General features: G+C 39.1%; 1 protein-coding gene across 4 annotated transcripts in view; it reads right to left on the reverse strand.

Moving 5' to 3' along the window:
* Positions 1–12,880, reverse strand: part of ubr3 (ubiquitin protein ligase E3 component n-recognin 3) — a 71,486-nt gene that overhangs the window by 16,857 nt on the left and 41,749 nt on the right. For 2 of the 4 annotated variants that reach the window (XM_063005483.1, XM_063005480.1), the window contains 4 exons: positions 9,939–10,139; positions 8,853–8,989; positions 6,134–6,219; positions 1,141–1,246 (listed from right to left, as the gene is read on the reverse strand). In XM_063005483.1, coding sequence (XP_062861553.1) covers positions 1,141–1,246; positions 6,134–6,219; positions 8,853–8,989; positions 9,939–10,139 — 530 coding nt within the window. Of the gene's footprint in view, positions 1–1,140; positions 1,247–6,133; positions 6,220–8,852; positions 8,990–9,926; positions 10,140–12,880 lie in introns of all 4 variants that reach the window. The other 2 variants (XM_063005482.1, XM_063005479.1) reach the window with 1 other exon arrangement.

The following is a 12,880-nucleotide window of genomic DNA, read 5'->3' on the forward strand; positions in this document are numbered from 1 at the left end:
ACGTCATCAAAGTGTGAATATGAGACGAAACTGCATTTGTGTGGAATAACCGTCAGATTCACTCTGAAAGCTCCACATGTATCTGTGTTTATCTGGATGTTCCTCACTGTTTCACTTTTAAACTTGTGTTACAGCTCGGGGTCCTGAGAAATTGTAAGAAGCAGCTTTTTATTTCAGTGTTTTTTTTATTATATTTGTGTTATTCAGTGTATAGGTGTCAAAAACAACCCCATTACTTTACAGATGCCTAAAATGTATGCAAGTCTACGGGACCATGGAACGTATTAACAGGTTTCCCCATAGAGGAAAAAAAACACCTTGAAACTCAATGCCTTTAAAATTCAACGCCAGAACCAATTGTCGTTGCGTTTCAAGGTACCACTGTACCAAAAAACCTATTTAAAGCCATTTAAATAACACGCTGATGTGTTCTAAAAAAGATAATGACTCTGCTTTCCTTTAATACCTCTAACAAGGTATTTTTAACACTGAATGACTCCCCTGTGAACACTGCCTGCCTAAGAGCTCTCTTACAAGTGCAAACTGTCTTTCTCTGGTAATCAGAAAGAGCAAAAAAGGAAAGAGAGAGAGAGACAGAGCAAGCCATAATGCCCTGCTGAGGAAGAGCAGTTAATATAGAGCCGGGGAGAGCTACAAGAGGCGAGAATTGAGCACTTCTTTAATCTAATAGGTGTTTAAGTGCCGTAAGTGGGAGAGGAAAGTCACTAAACTGTAACTTCTGCACAATTAAAAATTCTCCTACAAATGACCATGGCACTTTTATAAGAAGCTATTAAGTCAGGCAACATTAAACGCAGGATATGCGCTATGCAAACAAAGCAGCTCCTGACTGACTTGGATCTGATAAAATAAAGTGATGGCAAGTGCAGAAAAGCTGAAAGAAAAGTCTAAATAAGTCTTACACAGTCTTGCTTCTATATGCAACAAAGCACCCCATAATTTGCCAGATGCAGCAATTATTGGTATCCATGGCAACCATTATGGGGCTCTCTTTTCTGGAGCTCTATTTCCAGGAGCCCAGAGGAGATGGCACCATTAAGTTTGATGGCAAGGGCAGGCTAAATGCAATATGAGTGCGTGTGCGTGTGTGTGTGTGTGTGTGTGTGTGTGTGTTCTTACTCTGACTCTCTGTTCTGGGCGATCTGTGTCAGTCGAGTCCAGGGATTGTAAGCTGAATCAATGCTGTACAGGCGCATGTGCATGGCCAATACATGGAACAGCTGATCTGAAACACACAACAAAAAAATATGCATTAAATAGTGAGGACACAAAGCAGTACAGAAATTCACACAGCAGCTGTCTAGTCTGTGGAAGGATTCAGACATGGAGCAAAAGAGTGCAAAGATATACGGAAAGCCATTTCAACCTCATGTACCTAATAAAATCTGCTACAAGAAGTGGCTACTTTGAGACCACTATAAATCTTAACTAATGTGCCAGAAAGGAACGCTCGGGTGGCGGTAAATCACGCTACTCCACCACCTATTGGCAGGGAGGGTGTCTACCTTAACCTTCCTAAAGTTGGATGTACAGCCAAACTGAGCATTTGGGCAAGAAGGTAAAAAAAGGAACCCAAGTGTGACTCATAAAGGAACCATTAATGTCAAGTGGAGGGATGGGAGAACATTTTGGATGGACAACCATCTCTGCAGGAAAGAGATTTTCTGCTCTGATGAGAAAAACTGAACTCTTTGGGGAAAACAGCAAGCACCATGTCAGGTGTGTTAACTGGTTAGCACCATCCCTAATTAAGTGGTGGAAGCATCATGCTATGCGGCTGCTTCACAATGGCAAAGACAGGAATTGAGTAATTTTGTTTATGGATTTTCACCTCTTTTTCTCCTGACTTTAGCATATTCGATTACCCAATTGCACCTTGCTTCCTCTCTACTGCTGTTGATCTCCACCCTGGTTGAGGAGAGCCGAGACCGTCACACACACCCTCCGACACGTGTGCAGTAGGTGACTGCATCTTTTCACCTGCACGAGACGGGTTCATATGTGGATCAGTGTTGTGGACGAAGAGTCTCAACCTGATCAACACATTATCCCCAGTCTCTGTGCAGGCGCCATCAATCGGCCAGCAGAGGTCATAATAGCATCAGTTATGAAGAGTCCCTATCCGGCTCCCACCCTGTATAAACAACAGCCAATTGTTGTTCATGTAGGCGCCCAGCCTGCCAGATAGCAGAGCTAAGGTTCGAAATGAACAGATCACATTTTAACAACAAATGCCATCAAATATCTGTGACAAGATCTAAAGACAGCAGTTCAAAGACAACTGCAGTCCACACTGAAGCTTGAGAGGATCTGCTATGAATGATGGGATAAACTGCCCAAATGCAGGTGGGCAAAGATTGAAGAGAAATATCTAAGAAGGCTGGAAGAAGCTGGGGCTCCAACAAAGTATTAATTAAAGGGTCTAAATACTTTTTTTTCCCCACAGTGATGCCCCAAACATGAAGACAATCATACATTCTTTATGCTTATAAACACAGTTTGTATAAATGTGAAGGTGAATTTATGTAACAGAAGTATAACTCATAACTCTGTTTCTCTATTTCCCCTTACTGTTTCAATATGGAGAAATACAATTTATTAATTAAGAGCCATTCAAGCAGGGCATAACCAAACAAAAACCAAAGTGTATCAATTACCACCATTATCACTATGTTTATTAACAAAAGAAATATTAAATTCATCCCATAACATCATTTCCCTCGTGTTCCTACTTTCACTTGCTTTTAAAAATATTAAAATCACACTGGGGGATCATTTATCTACTTGCTGTAGCTGGCAAATAGTTCATTACCCACTCTGAGGGCAACAAACAACCAGTTTTCTGTGGATAAAGGGTCTCGAGTGGAGCAACAGTGCCATCTACAGGCAGCTAAGCAGAGCTTGTGCGGAGTGTATTGAACTTGCACAAGCTCTGCTTTGCTGCCTGTACATATTTTAAATACATTAAGGAACTGACTCGGTTCCACATTTTCCTTATTTACTTAATATACCTATGTATTAATTTAGTTATAATAGAAAAGAAATATGGAGCAGCAAAACACTTAAATACACCTAGAAAGTAATTCTACTCATCAGCAATGTAAAATTCAGAAACAAAAGCCTAAAATATGCACGTCACCTCAGTCACAAGCTTCTACAACCCTATGTGATATAAATTCATTTATTTATTTGATTTTTCTTCTCTAAAAATCACTGTCATCTAGGATCTGGACACTGACAACTGAAACAGTGACTCCATTAATCTTTTTCCCTGATATTGATCAGGCTCATTCAGCCACCTGTGCTTATGGGTTTACTAGCACCCAGTCGTCGAGCCATACATCAAATACAGTGTTTGTGCATGAGTGTGTGTGTGCACGAGTTAGATATTTATGCCTGATTTGTTTAGAAGAACATATTGGCCTAGGGTAAGACTAGGGTTGCAAATGGTTAAGTTGAATGGATTGAACTATTTATTGGCACGATTGTGGGTTCTTGGAAGAACAAAGAACAGAACTGTGGGTCTCCCTTTATACTGCTCTAGTCACATTACAATTTCAGCACTTCCTCTAAAGCTTGGTGTAAAACATTTTGTGGTAACTGTTGTTCCTCATCTGCATACAACATCTTGCAATGGCTTAAGACAGACATGTTGCTTATCTCTGTACTTTCCACTCCAGCCATACTTCCTAAACAATAATAATACTAATTCAGATTATATTAAGCATAAAATCTAACCTTTCCACTACAGGTTACATCGAGCCTAGCGTGGCTCTCCATACACAATATGGCTCTGTCTAAGAAGCCAACGCTGGCAGCTGGCAAGAAGCGACCACAGAACGAACAGTTCAGAAATAGTGTGTGGTGATTGACTCTCCTTGATCAGATCAGGGTTGTGCAAGCAGCAGCTGATTCACAATCTGGAACTGGAAATGACTAGATTGGAAGATGGGGGTGGGGCAGGAGCATACTTTCAAGAAGGTAATTTTTTCTTGTCTAATCCACTGAGTGCAAAGAGACAAATCCTGTACTGCTCCGACTTCAGGTTTCAGTAAGCAGCTCAGCCAGGCACGTCACATGATTTAACCTCCCTTCAGATACAGTGAATCTACCGGCTCACGAAATTCAATCTTCATTTGCATAAAGTTGAGGAAAGCTAAACTTTTCCTGCTTCCCATGATCATTTGAACAGAAATTTTGCTTGTCTGCTAGTACGCTGATCGAGAAATGAGAAGAATAATGCTTTGCCTCAGTGCACTTGTGAATCTACTGTTAATGTTGCTCAGTGAATGGAGGAGCTGGAGTGTAAAATCTTTTCAGCTCCATTCGAGAGTGACAGAACTTTTTATGAGAGCTCAAGGACACATACACCAGTTATTCTGAACAAAGCTCCAGTAGGAGACAATCAGCTTGTCTGTATGGGTGTCAATAAACAGTAATCAGTCTTTACTGGTACAGTTACATAGCATGTTATGTTAGCTAGTTTAACAGAAGCTTTCAGGTGTTTAGTGTGACCACAAAACACTGCACATTCTGAAAGGGAGTAAAGGGTGCTGATACCTTGGTGTTTTAGATGATGAATTGATGTAGTAAATGCCTAAATAAAGTCCCCTTATAAAATATGTTCTGCCCACATTACGCAGTTCTGAAATATTAGCTGTCAATACACAGTCATGGACACAGTCATTTGTCTGTTTTTACTTTCATGATTAAATGCCAACTTTAAACAAATGTGGCATAATAATGCACAAATACAATTAATAGTCAAAAACTATGATAAAATATCCTGCTCAAAAAACATTACACACTATATGACCAAAAGTAAATGGACACCTAAATTTAAGCTTGTGGCACCTTCTATTTCAAAACTATGCGCATTAGTATGTTGGAAAATGTGGGCATTAAAAGTTGGAAGCAGATACTTTATTGAACAAACCCCATTTCTGAAAGAGTTGGAAGGGATTTTTTGCCCATTCTTGCCTGATACAAATTTTGCTCAACAATTCATTTAAATTATCCTCCAGGCAACCCCAAGGAGGATGGAGGTCCTTGCTGAGTCTGGTTTCTCTCAAGGTTTCTTACTGCAATTTTTAAGGGAGTTTTTCCTTGCCACCGTCGCCCTCGGCTTGCTTAAAAAGTGTTTTTGGTCTGTCGGTCCTGGATTCTATAAAGTTGCTTTAAGAGAATGTTCATTGTAAAAAGCGCTATACAAATAAATTTGACTTGACTTTGTTGCCGTTGTCTAATTCATTTCTTCATGATGTGTCATATCTTTTCAACAGGAGAGATCCAGACTGCAGGTAGGCCAGTCAAGCACACATACTGTGTCTACAAAGCAACACTGTTGTAACGTGTGCAGAATGTGGCCTGGCACTGTCCTGTTGCACTAATTCCTGGGAAAAGATGCCACCTCGATGTACGGATATGCCTCTTAAAATCCCAATGTACGCCCCAGCGTCAATGGTGCCTTTGGTCACCTATGGCATGGGCATTTATGCACCTGTTTAGTATAACAGATATACTATAAGTATAACAGATTATGACTTCTTGCTAATAACAGTTTTCCAAAGTACTTCTGAGACCATGTGGCTATATTTAATCACAATGCTGTCTGAGGGCTGAAGGTCACACACATTCAACACTGGTTTACGAGCCTTGCCGCGCACAGACTGAAATTTCTCCAGATTCCCTGAATCCTCATTTTAAACGCGATCCTAATACTCACCTGTTAACAATTCACCTGCGTATTGTAAAAATTATTGATAAAATATTCAAAATATTCATGTTGGCAGTAAATATGTAGCAAATCTTTTCTTTGGAATTCCATCAGTTAAGGTTCAAGAGAATTAACAAGTCACAGGTTCAAAATGTACAAAATGTTCCAACTTGTCTGAAAATAGGGTTTGTATACAAGTGGTTAATTAAATCTGTTAGCAATGCACATATCTGAAACACCTAAATTCAATAACTTGGAGTGACCACATACATTTGGTCATATAATGTATATTTATATAGATACAAATTATTGTAGAAGATTAAATATCACTTATAAAAAAAAAAAACAGTTGTAATAGGACTAGTGTTCTGAAAGGGTGTATGTGAGGTCACTCACTAAGACAGGAGCGTTTGGCTGCAGCACTTGCCCCACCACTGCATAGATTTCCACTACGATGAACCAACTCCAACTCCAGATTTGTTCTGACAGAGAAGGAACAAGACAGATTAACAGTAAATGATGTTTTAGTCATTATGTAGTGGACAGTAATCTAGGGGAAATGGGAAGCTCAGTGAAAGTGTGATTCAACTGGGACATCAATATGAATCAAGTCATATGTCATACAGTAATTATGGAGATGTGTACAGCTTTTACAATAAATATAAAATACTATCACCTGACACCATTTATTTATTAGGATTTTAATGTCATGTTTTCCACACTGGTTACATTCATGACAGAACAGTTAGTTACTGCTTACACAAGATTCATCAGTTCGCGTCTTTAATGTCAAACACAGTCATGGACAATTTTGTATCTCCAATTCACCTCACTTGTTTTTGGACAATGGGAGGAAACCAACGCAGACACTGGGAGAACATGCAAACTCCACACAGAAAAGACCTGGACCGCTCCAACTGGGAATCAAACCTTCTTGCTGTGAGGCGACAGTGCTACCCACCATGCCGCCCATCACCTGACATCTAGAAACATTTTCCATACTATTATTTTTCTTAACATGTTTGTACTTTAAAATGCAAAAAAAGGATTTATGTGTATACAAAAAGTCTAAAGATATTATGGAAATATCCACTACAAATATATTAAATAACAAAAGCAAAAGTGGCTCAATAGCTGCTCCCCATTCTGTACATTTCATATCACACATGATTATTTCTCACTTCATGAATTACCCATGTCTAACTGAACAGGACAGCCATACAAAGACAAATACACCATGGCTGCTAAAAACATGAAAACAAAGAAAAAAAAAGAAAATTGAAGAAGCAATTTCCTACAGACAATGCAGACAGGCAAGTTCTCCTGCCTGCCACAGATAAAAGGGTGAGCATGCAATGAAGGAATTTTCCATCGTGTTCAGCCAATCAGAAAAAGGCGACACAAACTGAAGACGAGAACAGATGGAGGAAGGTAGGGAAGCACACTAACTAATAGGCTTTGTATTACTTAGGGAGAAAAAGGACGTGTGAAAAATAGATAATTCTGCTTACGACAGATCAGATTATACAAGGAATAGAAAATAAAAATGCTGACATTTTTATTGATAAATGCATCATAAAGAGCTGGATTTAAGTCAGGATGAGCGATTCCAGAAATTGCAATCTAAAATGTAAACCAATGCCAGTCCCAAGCCTGGCTAGTAGGAATGTAACGATGCACCACAAGACAGTTAAAAATCTATTCACATGTGTAACGATTCAAATCCATTTACATGTATAATGAATTGATGTTCACTTTAAACAGCAGAGAGCACTGGTGCTATTAACCTCGCCTGGTTGACGTCACTACAGGGTTGCCAAGTTCGGAATTTCCCAGCCATTTGTATTTTTTTTTTTACTTTACACAAACAGGAAAATGTGCAGCATTGTTTTGCATAGTTTGTACCTACCTCAGAAATAAAAGGACATTCATTATTTAGATAAATAAAAGATAAGCACAAATACAGTATTTAATTTTTTAAAAAGCAATAATGAAAGAAAACGTCATAATTTGTCTTCAATTTTATTTTGTTAAAAAGAAAAAAAAAAATTGGGAAAAAAATCGTATCGTGAACCCAGTATCATGAATCGCACCGCATCGTGGGTAGAGTGTATCGTTACATCCCTACTGGCTGGTTGCATCATTGAGTGTATCTGGCATAAAAATTGTGCCAATTCTGGTATGTGGACCAGATCCGCTGGGCCAACTCCTTTATACAGAAGTAGTTGAATAAAAAAATCAGCCTTATGCTGATGTTGCATGTCAGGGTATATAGGGTATATAAATTCTTCCTCTTTTAATTGTGGTGATAGAATTTCTAGGCATATACCGATTTCCACAAGTTGTCATGGCAATGTAGCTCAAAATTTTCCCGATTTTTTAAAACAAAATAAAGTTGAAGACAAATTATGACAAAGTTTCTTTTTATTATTTCTCTTTAAAAAAAAAAATAAAATACTGCATTTGTGCTTATCTTTTATTTATCTTAATAATGAATGCCCTTTTATTTCTTAGGTAGGTACAAACTATGCCAAATAATGCTTATTGTGTAAAAAAACTGAAATGAAATCTTAAAACAAATCCCACATTAAATAAATAAATGAATAATTCAAATAAAGAAAGTATCCTTACATAAATACATGCTGTATAAAGTGAATATTGATTCATCTTAAATGAATAACCGATTTTTAACTGTCTTGTGGTGCTTTGTTACTTCCCTATTCGTGACCCTTAGGTGGGCACATAAATACAAAATAAACCTTTACATGAATGCCTCCTTGTGGAGACTTTATGTTACATCTTGTAAACCACAGTGGGACCAGATTGTACAAAGTAGAGCAGAGTGAGTTTGTAAAAACCCTGTTTTAGAGAATAAATGAATATGCACATCTGTGCAACTGTATAAATGTGCATGTACCACACTGTAGCCTAGAGGTTAGAAGGTCGCTGGTTCAAGCCCCACCACTGCCAGGTTGCTGCTGTTGGGCCCTTGGGCAAGGCCCTTAACCCTCAATTGCTCAGACTGTATATTGTAACTGTAATGTAAGTCGCTTTGGATAAATGCATCTGCTAAATTCCCAAAATGTAATGTAAATGTACTGATGTTCATGCTCACCGGGCCACTGAGTACATGAAGAGAAAGTCATTATCAGGTGAGCCAGGGTTCTTCCCGTAGTCCATGTACTTCTTCTGTGTGGCATTCTTTATGTCCTTAATCACAGACTCCATCTCTTTAGTAAGGTTAGACTCAGTCTGAAAGAGAGTGATTTTCAAATTAGCACTGACCTAAAAGACGTGTATGAGAAGCTGGAATTAGTGCATGAAAGTTTAATTGTTTTTCTCCCATTTGAGTCATTTTTAGAATTCCTTGGATTCTCATTCTGATGCCTCAACCATACATTGGCACTGCTATTTGCAGCAGCAAGGAGGTGACAGCATATTGAGCCTTCATGTCCTCATTTAATTAACTTTATTATATTACAATTTGAATGTCATGTTACATTCATGACAGGTAGGTACTAATTACACAAGTCAAACACAGTCATGGACAATTTTGTGTCTCCAGTTCACCTCACTTGCATGTTTCTGGAATGTGGGAGGAAACCAGAGCTCCCAGAAGAAACCCAGAGACACGGGGAGCACATGCAAACTACACACAGAAAGGACCTGGACCGCTCCACCTGGGAATCGAACCCAGGACCTTCTTGCTGTGAGGTGACAGTGCTACCCACCGAGCCACCCATTCACGTCCTTAAACACAGCTAGTTGTGTCTCTTAAGCTTTAACTAAGTCAGAGACTCAAACCTGGGTGTCTGCAGTTGTTGGCTAGCACATAAACGTCTGCGCCAGCCAAAATCAAATATTACAAAATATAACTGCAAATACCAAAAAGTTTAGACATCCCAGTAAAATTAATGTATTGTTGTTAATTTTACATTAAATGAACAAACTTCTGCTTCTTTTAAATGTGAACTAACTAGTTAAAATGTTACTAAATTTAACACACTGGGAAAAAATGAAACATAAAATGTGGTGAATGAATAAATGATGACAGTTAGATGTTAAACCACTGAGACAATCATAGGAGTTAAATGAGAGTCAGTGTACACACTCACAAATCCATGTTATTCCACAGAATGGTGAGGATGGAAGATCTAATGAGTACTACTGAAAGAAATGTCTGTCTTACACTGGTGCTTACTGGGAAGATGCCTAGCTGATCCTGTAGCTCCTCCACCTCCTTCACCAGTGTGGCGAGTTTCTTGTTGCTGGGAATGTGGCAGGCACCCGCCTCGGTACCCCGCCCGGGCTTGCAAGGAAGAACACTGTTGGCGAACTGGCGACACAGTGGGCATGTAAACTCGCCCTTATCCACCGAGAAACCCTGCAACACCTGGTCATTCTGACAGAGACAAACATTCAGTCAATAAATATACATCATACTACTTCATACTACTACTACAAACTACTTCACCAACTCTGGCTGTAGAGTGTCACCTCATCTTACCACCTCACTCAGCATGGCAACCTACTCTCCACTGCTAACCTGCTCCAGATCACCAAAAATAACAGCACAGCCTCTATTTCCTCGGCTGCTCCCGTTAGGGGTCCCCGGCGGATCGTGATCCGCATTACTGATTTGGCACAGTTTTTACGTCGGATGCCCTTCCTGACACAACCCCCCCTATTTATCTGGGCTTGGGACCAGCACTACAATGCACTGGTTTATGCATCCTAGCGGCTAGGTACCTATAGGACAATTCAGTGTCTCCAATTAGCCTGGCTGCAAGTTTTTGGACTGTGGGAGGAAACCGAAGCACCCAGAGGAAACCCACGCAGACATGGGGAGAACATGCAAACTCACAGAAGGGCCCAACCTGGGGACCAAAAATAACAGCACAGTAAACCACAATAAACCACATTTGTTCGCAATTGGCTGTGCCTGAGGGAGAAGGGATCAATGAGGTTTTATTCCTGCTGTATAACTGCGACCTCTGCTGTCTGATTGAGACACCTGCACTAATGGATGATCTACAGAGAGCAGTGTCCGTCTACAAATGCGATATGGCTTCTTTGGCAGGGGAAAAGATGTGGCCTGCACACTTTTCGTAGATCTATTTTTTAATGAATGTAAATAAATGAATGCATTAATACTAAATGTATTTACTGCCCAGCTTCTCATCCTCGGGTTCATTACAGAATGCATTTATAAACCACTTCTTGTCTCCTGGTGTCCATCTTCCTCTGTCTGCTTATATTAAACCATATTAAAGCAGAAAGTGCTGCCGTATTGTCCACAATAATGTACGTGTCACAGGAGTGAGTGATGGAGAGAGCACCTCTAAAATATCAATTTGAGATGTGTCAGTTTGATGGATGAAGTACTAATGATGTGTCAGATCACTGAAAAGCATTCACACATGTACACTTTCTCACTCTGGAATAAATGTGTACCGACTACAAATCTCTCACACAACCTCTAGCCCTGTTCACTTACAAAACACAGTCTGCTTTATTTTTACAATGAAACAAAATCCACTACTGAGAGCATAACCCCACTTCTAGTCCTAATTCTTTAAAAAACACTTTAATTAATGCCCAGAAAGCCACTAGAGTTCATTTAAAAGTCAAATATTCTTTAGGCTGTTTTGGAGAATGATGGATCAGTGCCTCAAGAGTTGGTGACAGGGACAGTGTGTGATGATGAATGCTGAGTGTAACCATGTCAGCCATGACAAACACACTAAAGCCTGAGTATATAAGAGCACACCAAGAGCCTGGAATAGCAGAACTGGTTAGGTAAATCCTATTTAGTCAATTAAGTGTTTTTTGTATTTATTTATTTAACCTTTATTTAACCAGGCAAGTCATTAAGAACTGCTTCTTATTTACAATGGCGGCCTGGCAAAAGGCAAAGCCTCTTGAGGAACAATCATACAAACAAATGTACATAAGACATTGAAACAAACAACAATGATCACAATACAATAACACAGTCGAATCACCCAGCAACAGTACAAAAGAAGAATCAATTTGTCATACAGCTGCATGTATCTCTTAAGATATCTGTAATTTGTTTTTTAAATTAGAATTAGAATTAAATGTATCCAGCCTTAGAGTTTCTTGCAGTTTGTTCCAGTCTATGGCTGCAGCCACTTGAAATGATGACTGACCAAAAATGGTGTTCGTTTTAGGAACCTTCAGTGAAATACGATGAGCAGCGCGAGTATAATAAACTGAAGATGAGGTTTCCAATAAATGACACAAATAGGGAGGAGACAAACCAAGCAGGGTTTTGTATATGAGCATAAACCAATGAATAGCACGACGAGTGTGTAAAGATGGCCAGTTCACAGTAGAATAAAGGGTACAGTGATGTGTTTTATATGGAGCATTTATCGCAAACCGAATGGCAGAGTGATAAAGTACGTCAAGTTTCAGAAGATCACTTTTTCGAGCTGACCTGTATATAACATACAGGTATAGTTGTTACAAGGAGCTGTTGACTCTGTGGGATACACATACATGCTGCATTGGGAATAGCACAGAAATAGTTAAAATAGACATCTAATACACACAAAAAGCTTCAATCCATATACAGTGGTACCTTGAAACTCAACGTCAATTGGTTCTTGGAGTGGCGTGGAGTTTAAAAAGGTATCGAGTTTCAAGGTATTTTTTCCTCTAAGGATGTATGAGGAAACCCGTTAATGTGTTCCATGGTCCCGTGGAACTGCATATATTGTAGGCTAATGTAAAATAATGGGGTTGGATTTGACACTTACACACTGAAAATAACACAAATATAATATAAAAACACTAAAATAAAAAGCTGATTCTTACAATCTCTCACAACCTCGAGCTGTAACACAGGTTTAAAAGTGAAACGGGAGGAAAATCCAGATAAACACAGATACCTGTGAAGCTTTCAGAGTGGATTTGACGGTTATTCCACACAAATTCAGTTTGGTCTCATATTCGCACTTTGATGACGTTTTGCCACACCACTCAAGCCGAGCGCTAAACAAAACGACTGTTCATTGTTAATTTTAAATTAAATAAATAAACTTTTAAAAAACAAACTGAACACATTCAGTTTAAGGGAAATGTTGAGTTTAAGGGTACAAATTTCTCAACAAAGGG

The sequence above is a fragment of the Trichomycterus rosablanca genome, chromosome 12, assembly GCF_030014385.1.
Source record: "Trichomycterus rosablanca isolate fTriRos1 chromosome 12, fTriRos1.hap1, whole genome shotgun sequence".
Taxonomy (NCBI): domain Eukaryota; kingdom Metazoa; phylum Chordata; class Actinopteri; order Siluriformes; family Trichomycteridae; genus Trichomycterus; species Trichomycterus rosablanca.